The 9918-nt window shown below is 39.6% G+C and overlaps 2 protein-coding genes across 2 annotated transcripts; one reads left to right on the top strand and one right to left on the bottom strand.

Annotated features, from left to right (window-relative positions):
* Nucleotides 1-372: 372 nt before the first annotated feature.
* Nucleotides 373-7503, top strand: DNAAF4 (dynein axonemal assembly factor 4; the record flags this gene model as incomplete). The annotated part of the gene is made up of 9 exons (XM_084268159.1): nt 373-495; nt 1014-1161; nt 1562-1695; nt 3097-3340; nt 4033-4178; nt 4824-4933; nt 5635-5788; nt 6782-6887; nt 7268-7503. 9 exons carry the CDS (start codon nt 373-375, stop codon nt 7375-7377), a joined length of 1275 nt encoding a protein of 424 aa, XP_084124285.1. The 3' UTR covers nt 7378-7503.
* A 1938-nt stretch (nt 7504-9441) lies between these two features.
* PIERCE2 (piercer of microtubule wall 2) lies at nt 9442-9789 on the bottom strand (the record flags this gene model as incomplete). Its single annotated transcript, XM_084268191.1, has 1 exon — nt 9442-9789. The coding sequence occupies exon 1, from the start codon at nt 9784-9786 to the stop codon at nt 9442-9444; it is 345 nt and encodes a 114-aa protein (XP_084124317.1). The 5' UTR covers nt 9787-9789.
* Between the last annotated feature and the right edge of the window lie 129 nt (nt 9790-9918).

Here is a 9918-nt window from a genome sequence, read left to right as displayed (position 1 = left end):
GCGGCGGGGGGCTGGCTGCGGCGGGGGGCTGGCTGCGGCGGGGCGCTCCCCGCCTCTGCCACCTCCAGTCCCCCCCCCACCCGCCCGGAGCCTTGTCGCGTTTCTCGCGCAGCAGCGAGGAAGGGCAGCCGTGAGGTCTCGGGGACTCCGCTCCAGGCCCGCGGTGCCGGGCAGGGGGCGAAGGGCCCCGGCTGGGGGTACCCGCTCGGCCCCGCCGCCTGCGGGGGCGCCCGTGGCGAGGGCCGGGGTCGGGCCTACCACCGCCTTCCGGAGCAGCGCGCCGAAGGGCGGCCGGAAGTGCTCTCGCAGAGTGCCGGAAGCTCTCCTGCCCCTAGCAACGGCGGCGAGGCGCCCGTAGCAAGAGGCGCGGCCATGCCGGTGTGGCTGCGGGAGTACAGCTGGCGGCAGACCCGCACCGCCGTGCACCTCTCGCTGCCCTTGCGCGGCGTTCGGGTCACCCCCGCCAACATCTTCTGCACCGACCAGTACTTGAAGGTGGGGCGGCCGCGCACCGTCTCCCGGGGCTTCTGTCGTGCGGTGTCGCCGCCTTGAGATGGGGCTGGGGCTCGTGTGACGAAGGAGCCGCTGTCAATTCTGCGACCCTGTAGAAGAGTTAATCTGTAACCTTCCTTTGGACGCTGCAGGCTTTAAATACATAGCCCACTAGAGAGAATAGAGTTGCCGCTGCTCCTTCTTTGCTGTACTAATGCTCTTGCTAATTAGCAGATGCCAGCTGCCTTTTCTCTCCTCAATGGCCTGACTTACACACATCTGCTTACGTGAGGAAGAACAATTCTCCATTTGAGATCCGTGGCTTCTGTTGCAATGTTTTTCAATCCTTTTTATCAGGTGTTATAAAATATATAACCTCCAGTGCTGCACACTCAGCACATTGCCATTGTCAGGGGCGTGTGTTTCTTGAGGTTTCCGATATATCTGTATCAAGTATTTTGAGACAGTGAGATTTAATTAAGATTTTATAATCTCAGCATGAATTAATTATGTTTTTGTAGGTAAGCGTCCCTCCCTTTTTATTCGAAGCCGTTTTATATGCTCCTATTGATGACACAAAGAGCACAGCAAAGATTGGAAATGGAGTAATTTTCTTCACTTTGTATAAAAAAGAAGTGTCTATGTGGGATTCCCTGACTTTAGCACATGGTAAGTCCTTTACTATGAGAAATAGGTTGCACATAAGAAGCCCGAGCTGTGCCATAACTTTACAAACGATAATAACCAATGTGATGCTTTTGCTGCTGGGTATCTACTAAGTTAAACTTTTTCATTGTTAAAAATAGCAGGTATATGAAAACAGACTAAGAACATCTACTGACTCTAACACACACAAAACAAAGCAGTGTTTCTTGTAAAACATTTTGTGTGCAAGCAAATAACAGGTTTTCTTTTGTAGAGATGGACTTGATGGAGATGGCTTTGTGGGATTTGAGTCATGGTGTGTTTCCCCAAAGTAGAAAAAGGAATCTTGATTTTTTGAATATGGTAGGTAACAGAAGAACTTTGGGCTTAAATCACTAAAATAGTTTATATTTGCTTTTTTAAGCTGACAAGGAGAAACTGCAATATCTAAGAGAGAATGCAGTTCTAAAAGCACAGGAGAAGGCAAAGGAGGAGACAGAAGCAAAAAAGGTCACAAAACAGGAGCACAAAAAGTATGCTTTGGAGGCCACGATGAAGGTAAAGCTTAGGAGGAATTTTACAAGACATATACATGTAAACAATTAGCAGTTAATGTCAGCTGCTTGATTTAATTTACTTTAAAAAATATGAAAAGTACTCATTTTGATGACAGTGATGGAACCTTGTTACTTCTTGGTACCTGAAATGTGTCTATAACCAAATGTGAAAACAATTTTTAAAATACTTAAAGTTGCCATTTGCCATTAGTAGTACTAATTAAAAAGTTGGGCAAGGAGCACAGATTTTTGTCAGTTGAAAGGAGACTACAGTAATTTGGCAAAACTTGTGATCTTTCGTGCCTTTGCCTCAGCACAAGCATTTGGTCATTTGGCACTGTCAAAAATGCTGATTAAAAAAAAAATCTTATTTATTCATTGTTATAGTTTGTCTCAGTCTTTGTGTTCATTGTCTTTTGTGTGTATGTGTCATTTTTCTGCAAATTTATGTGTATTTTGAGATACATTATTTTCTGAAAAAATTTTGTGGGCATAAAGAGTCTGGTCATTTCATTTGTGTTTAAAAGGATTTTATAAAATGACAGTCTAACATTGCATATGCCATTTGGACCAAAATTAACTGTAGGTAGTGCTTTTTCAGTAGCAACATTGCAACAATTCTGCCCCTGAGATAATCTCAAAGAGAAGAGGAGTAATAAGATATCTTGTACTAAGACTAAGCCGTATGTTCTATGTTTCTGTATATTCCAGGGGTCTGCATTGGAATACGGATAGGATTTTAATTGTTTATGAGTAAAACTTATTTCTGAATCATAGAATCATAGGATGGCATGGGTTGGAAGGGACCCCAAGGGTCACAGAGCTCCAACCCCCTGCCACAGGCAGGGCCACCAACCTCCAGGCCTGGAGCTACACAAGGTTGCCCAGGGCCCCATCCAACCTGGCCCTGAACACCCCCAGGGATGGGGCACCCACCCCCTTTCTGGGCAGCCTGTTCCAGCACCTCCCCACTCTCTTTGTAAAAAAACTTCCCCCTAATATCTAATTTAACCCTTCCCTCCTTCAGCTTCGCTCCAGCCCCCTTGTCCTGCCAGTCTCTGCCCTTTAACAAGCTGATTCCCCTCCTGTTCCTCTGCTCCCTTCAGGGACGGGAACGCTGCAATGAGGTCCCCCTGCAGCCTTCTCTTCTCCAGGCTGAGTGTTTCTGGCTCACATCTTAGTAATGGTGGTACAATAGATGGATGATTTCTCATTAGCTTTTAAGGGTTCTTGTCTTTACTCTCCCAGTCACTTTTAAGCATCTTTCATAACTCTGCTTGTACAACCACATTCACGATGATTCTGTGGTTGGGATATGACACTGGGAAAATAACAGTAGCTTTTCTCATCGCCTCATGGCAGTAAGATGACTACATATCTCTTGGGTTTATCACTCAAACAGCTAGAAGAAGCAGAAAGAAAAAGAATTGAAGATCTGAAAGAAAAGGTGCGGCAGAAGGTCACTAAGGAGCTGGCATTATGGAATAAACAGCAAAAAGAGGCTGAGAAACTAAAGAGGGTACAAAAAGAAGAGGAACCAGATCAAGGAGGAGAACAAGTGAAAGAGAAGAAAAAGGGAAAAATGAACAAAGCTAGGATTCCTAATGAAGAAACTCCTAAGATCAGACTCAAACCTACTCAAGGTTGTATTATTGGAGCTTATTTTATCATTCTTTGAAATGTGGGTATAACTTTATTCCTAGATGTTGGTAATTAATCATTTATCTCCACCTTATCGAACTTATTCTTTTAGTTTGCAGTTATTTTAATATCTTTATTTTCAGGCAATTCACTGAGCTAAAGCATGTGAGTTCTTAGCTCTCATTTAAGTCTTTGGAAATACAAGGGCAGATTTTGTTCTAAGCTTTGGAAAGGTAAACCATAAAGCCTTTGTGACAGTGTAATGCAGACTTTCTGAGGGTGGAGTTCCTGTTACTAAGTTACATAACTGCTGGGTTTTCACAGAAATATGCAATCTCCTTTAGCTCAGGGAACTAAACCAACAGATAATATTTCATTTTTTTTACCTTTTTTTGTTTTGTTAAGGTTATATTTAGCTCTTGCATTTGCCCTGTCAGAGAATCATCTAAGGGGCAGAGAGTGGTGTAGGAGGAGTTTAAGTTCATTTGTGACAGATAATGTTCTCAGTAAAAAGATGGCATGGTACTGCCAGAACAAAGTTTTCAACAGAGGAAATCTAACTCTTCCTCTAGCTGCCAGATGTTTAGTTTCAGTGTACAGAATTTCTAAACTAGGCGTGCTTTGGACCTCAGTAGAAAACCCAGAAAAATCCCTTTTGCTTCATTTTTCATTTGCAGTACTCCAATTGCCTTCACAGGTCATGGTTCCTGCAGTGTGTTTTCAGAACATTCAAAGGAAGAGCAGTTACCAGCTCCTCGATCCGCTGCCACAATTAAAATCAGCTTTACCTCGCGAGTGTTTCCTACAGCTCTGCGAGAGTCTCGCCTGGCAGAAGAGGAGGAGGTGAGGGTTGTTCTTTGTTTTAGTACAATGCTTCTGTTGTCTTCCACGGTGATGAATTATTTACCATGTATTCAGTAAATTGACAAAATTGTTACCTGTGCCAAGAACTGTTACTTGTGCAGTATTCTTATCTTTCAAGGAAGGCAGTCTTATTTAATTTAAGATTTAAAGAAACACTTTTATATAGAAACTATTCTCACTAAGCATGTGATTGTGCCAATTATTAAATAGCATGTGTCTTTTTTTGGGGAGGGGGAAAAAAAAGGCAGCCATAGTAATTTAAATTCTTGAAACATAAAATTTTAAATGTTTTTACTCTTATATTTAAGATTCTTTAAGTTCTGTCTCTTTAAAAGGAACCTCACAGCTAGCTCTTTGGAACTCTGTTGAACAAATGCTAAGAGTAATTTTGGAAAAGGAGCAAATAAAAATGTATTAATGATGCAGTTACCTTACTTTCCCATAGTAACAAAGTCATTGGGGAAACTTGGAATTTTTTAATATCTCACTATTAAATATTTCTTTCTGCCCAAACTGTGTGTCAAATTAAAATCTTTTGATGGGGTGAGTGAACAGGTGAAAGCAAAGTCGTTTTTTGGATTTGAGGTTTCCTTCAGAAATAATACTTACCCATTGTATGCTCAGTGGCTACGTAAGCAAGCAGAAGCTCGAAGAACAGTAAGTGCTGATTTGTCTGAGCTGGAGGACTTAAAAGAAGAGGAGAAGAATCCAGATTGGTTAAAGGACAAAGGAAAGTAAGTTAAATTCCACTTGAAGGCATATATAAAATGAATTATTAGTTATATAGTGTGAGTCTATTGTTTAGTTTTGGTATCTTTGTTTATCCTAGACATAGATAGTGAACGCCTAAGTAGTAGAGAATTGATTGACAGCTTGTGGAGTTGGGGTCTGATAAAGTCATGAGGTGCAATTCCTGAAGCTCATGATGAACAAAATCATTAAGAGCACATAATGCATATTCCTCTATGAGGATGGTGAAGTCAGTGCAATATTTTACTTAGGTGGATTTCCTTTCATTTGTACTTTCTATTGCAAGGTTGAACATTTGTCTAAAACAATCCTCAGGAATGTCATAAAAATACCGGTATGTTTATATTGCTGTGTTATACAAGAAGGTTTGAACAGGCAATCATAATCAAATACATAGCTTTCAGAGTTAGTTCTGTGTCTGCATAGTTGTCTCCACCTCTAACTGTTAGTGCTTAAAGTCAATGGAGATTTTTATTGTGTGCCTGTATGCTATATTGTCAACGTTAAGTTTAACTGCACTTTAGCTGTGTGGTTCTCAGGAAAGGCTATAAATGGCCATTTCCAAGGGAAAAACTGCTAAAACTTCCCATTTTTTGCCAATGAATTGTTAAAAATAACTAGATATTTGGCTAGTGAGTGATCACCTTGCTCAAAGTGCATGTTTTGCTTTTTGTTTTACACGTAGCAAAATGTTTGCAACAGGAAACTATCTTGCAGCTGTAAGTGCATATAACCTCGCGGTGCGGCTCAACAACAAGCTTCCCATCCTGTACCTGAATCGTGCTGCTTGCCACCTCAAACTGAGGAATCTACATAAAGCTATTGAAGATTGCTCTAAGGTATAAATATATAGGTTCTCAGACTGTCATCTTATACATGATTGTGGTTTATTACTCTGCTACTGTTTCAAGCAGATCTGTAAATAAGTTATTACTGCGATTCACAGTTTTTAAATTCAAAGTTGATATAATGCAGACATGGTGGAAATAGTAAAATTTGTTAGAAACTGATTAATGAACTTTCAGAAACGTAAAAGAAAACTACAACAAGAAATCCCAAATGATGCTTCCACACATTTTGGATGAATGGGATGAATGGCCATATGTTGATTCAGTATGTGTTTCTTTAGGGGTAAAATATTATACCAATGATTATACTTGGAAAAGACAAAGAAAAAAATATACACAGATACTTTTTGTATCATGTTGTGGTGTTCTTTAGGTGCTGGGAAGAAAAAACAAAAGGTGGTGGTGATGAGAAAGACATCTTAAAAAAAGGCCAGCCAGACATTTTTAAAGAAGGGCTGTACATCTTGATATTGTAGCAGTCATGATTTGCACAATGAGAGAGGAGTGATTAGGAGTGATTCCAAATGGCACCTGAATAATTTGGAGAAAGTTGCCCCAGAGCTATTATTATTTTTCTAAATAATCAGTACTTGAGGCTTGAAATGTCTTTTTTCTAGCAGCTACTGCTAGAACATATGGCTTTTTTAAGGACTTCTTTCTTTCTTTCTTAGCTTGGTATGTAATAACACATTAAAATAGAATACATTATTGTCTGTAATAAACATTTACAGTATCTGTCAGTTTGTAGCAATGCCAATGAGGCTGTATTTAGCAATTTGTGGGGTGACAAACACAGACCTTAATGACTAGGTTCAGAAGCCATGTAGTTAAATTTGAACAGTTACTTTGTATTTCTTTTCAAATAGCTATTATGTTACTGTATAATAATAGCAATTAGGTGAGAGAAGTGTATGTAAGTGAGGAAAAACCCCAAATATATGGAAAATCTACCTCTAAGTATTTTGGGTGTTTTCATTTGTAAAGGCACTGGAGTTGCTGACACCACCTGTTCCTGACAATGAGAATGCTCGAGTAAAAGCACACCTGAGACGTGGAACAGCATTTTGTCAGCTGGAATTATATGCTGAAGGTGAGACCCTGATTTTGGAAAAGCATGGAAAGAATTTGCTTAGCTCAGTGAGACTGCTCATACCTTTATGTGCTCAGGAGGGACAGGAATCCATGTTTCTCTCTTATGAACCTTTATATCACATCCCTTAATTTTTTTTTTTCATTCTCTGCTCCCTTCAGGGACTGGGAGGCTGCAATGAGGTCCCCCCACAGGCTTCTCTTCTCCAGGCTCAACCAGCCCAGCTCCCTCAGCCTCTCTCTGTAGGGGAGCTGCTCCAGCCCTTGGCTCATCTTTGTTGCCCATATGCATAGGACTAGGGAGCAGTTATTTCTAGGTAGCTGCTAAAGAGGATGCTTTTGCATTATTGATTGACATTATAATTAATGTATCTATTTCAGGTCTCCAGGATTATGAAGCAGCTCTCAAGATTGATCCTAAAAATGAAACTATAGAAAAAGATGCTGAGAAGATTCGACACCTAATTCAAGGAACATCTCAATATTCTTAATTAAAAAACAAACCCACCAAAACTCTTTGAGGGGGATAGGGATTCAGAGGGAATCCTAGTCTTCTTTGATGTGTTGTTAACTAGACACTTTCCTGTTTCACTGTGAGCCCCAACAGAATTGGTAAAAGATTAAATATAAGAATTATTATTTTAAAAAAATAATAAAAATATTAGATATATTTTAATAGAATTCTGATACTTGTCATATTTTTATCTTTCAGTGAATTATTGGTGGGTGAAATATTGTGACATGCTTTTGGTACTTGGTTTAAAGTTACACATAACAAAATGAAATATTTGTATGGAAATATGTATTGAATCTGGACAGCTCCATGTAGTCAACACCTGTTAACCTATCTTTCTGTTATCCACCAAAGATTAAACAGTTGCATGTTACATGGTTATAGTTATAGCTTTTCCTCTTTTCTTATTGTTCATAGTGTTTGGCACATCTGAAATGAAGGCAGTGAAGTTAGATACTCTGAATTCATGCATCCAGCTTGGAGAACCTTTACCCCAGACGCATAGAGGTAGATTTTAGGTAGCACAGCACATTCTTTTAATGTTAAATAATGTACACTGAATATTTTCAGACTATTTTGAAACATTGGTTTGGGTTGACCAAACAAGGTAATTGGAAAAATTATAAAACCCTAGTGTTGCAGTGTAGTGGTAAATTAATTCTGTGATAAATTGTCCTATCAATGAATATGACTTACTTCTTCCATTCTACTACAATTAGTAATTTTACAGTCTAGCTATAAAGCATATTCTAAATCACTGAACACTGCTATTTATATGAGAATATATATTTTTCTTGAGCTAGCATTTTATTTGTATTCTCTTGACATTGACCAGTATCTCAAGAATACTGGTGTGATGAAATATTCTCAAAAAAGGGACCATCATGGTGTTACTAATGTTGTGGAATGAAGCATGGCACTGTGCTTTGAAGCCCTGCACCTGTTGTTTTGGATACTGGAAGAATGTAATACAGAATTCTAATTTTTTAATATATATATGTGTGTGTGTGAGAGAGAGAGATATACATGTTAGCATTTGTGTTATGATGACAAATTTCTGTCTTTAGAGGAAAATATTTATTAAGCAGGTATATGCTATTTTGTTTAAATTTTGAACTCTTGGAATGGGGAGAAGGTGTCAGGTGTTGGTTCCAGTTGCTTTACTTACAGCATTTAGAGGAGTGATGAGGTGAGTTGATGTCAGAGGCAGTTGGTGTTCCTTCTTTCCTACAGATACCTACTTCATGGCAATGAAAAGGGGTGGGAATACTTTATTTGTAGTGGTTGGAAGGATGACAGTGCAGGAGCTATAGTGCCTCAGTGTGATGGTACCCTTGCCAAAACATGGTTATTTTGTTCATATAATTACCAAGGAGAAGTTGGGGCTAAGGAGGAGAGACACTGGCAGTGGGAAAAAGAAAATTGCAAAGCAGCAGACACTAGTTTTAAGTTCCTAATTTCTGTTTTGGTTCCAGAGCCTGTTAGAGCAACCTGTATACATCTGTATAGACTTTGTATTTCATGATTTGTTACAGCTACTCAAGGCTATTTTTGAGGTAGTCAGGTGCTGTTGTCTACTGCTGTGACATAAAACCAATGCCCTCTTTAAAGGTTATGGAAGCAAACGTACTTGGTGGCATGAACAGTATCTCCCTGTTTCATCTGATTGTATTGTAAGCAAATGGATGTTAAACATCTGACTTCAGTACCTGAACTGACGGTGTGTACACACCATATCAAGGTCATATGCACTGTGTTGGCATTAGTGTCCTGAGATGCAGGAATGTGGAGACTGGCTTTAAGTTTTAAAACCAGAAAACACTTTAATTAAAACAAGAAAAAAAAACACATTCAGGCATGTAACTCTTTCTGTAAAATCAGATTTCCACATTTATGGTAACAATTTCAGAAGTTTTATTTGTTTGGGAACAAGGGAACTGTATCATCAAATGGGCTATATCCAGAATGACTGTAATGCCAGATCAGTTTTTCTAAAGCTGTGTCTAGTCTAAGTCTATGATAAGAAGATGGAGGTGTATTTTTACAGAGTATGCTGTAAATTGGGGTAGTCATACACCCTACTTCTGTCAACGGCAGTGTTCAAAGAATTATCTTGAAATGGCCCACAAGTGAGTAAGTGTTTTGAAAAGGTTTCATCCAGTGGGTGGTAAGTACGGGGTACCAACTGTGAGGTAACTGGTACAGCACCGTATTCACTTGAAGTTGTTTTAAACAGTAAAATATGAGGCTTTGTCAAAGAGCCATTGATCATGAGTGTTTTGGGGTCCAGCATACAGGAAAACACTGGGTTGCCAGGATTTGTGCAGGGAGGCAGATGAGGATGCTCAGTGTTTGGACTTGATGGCAGTTTCTCAGCTGAAGTCATCTTCTTTCCTACTGAGGAGATGGATTTTAATACAAGCTTTCAAATAACAGCACAAAGCATTTCAAATTTATTAAATGTTTGTGGTCAGAGGAAACATTGCTCAAGACATTTTGAAGTACTTGCACAGCAGAG

Source organism: Gallinula chloropus (genome assembly GCF_964237585.1).
Source record: "Gallinula chloropus genome assembly, chromosome: 9".
Taxonomy (NCBI): Eukaryota; Metazoa; Chordata; class Aves; order Gruiformes; family Rallidae; genus Gallinula; species Gallinula chloropus.
Note: the sequence above shows the minus strand (reverse complement) of the source record. Positions and strands in the feature narration are given on the sequence as shown.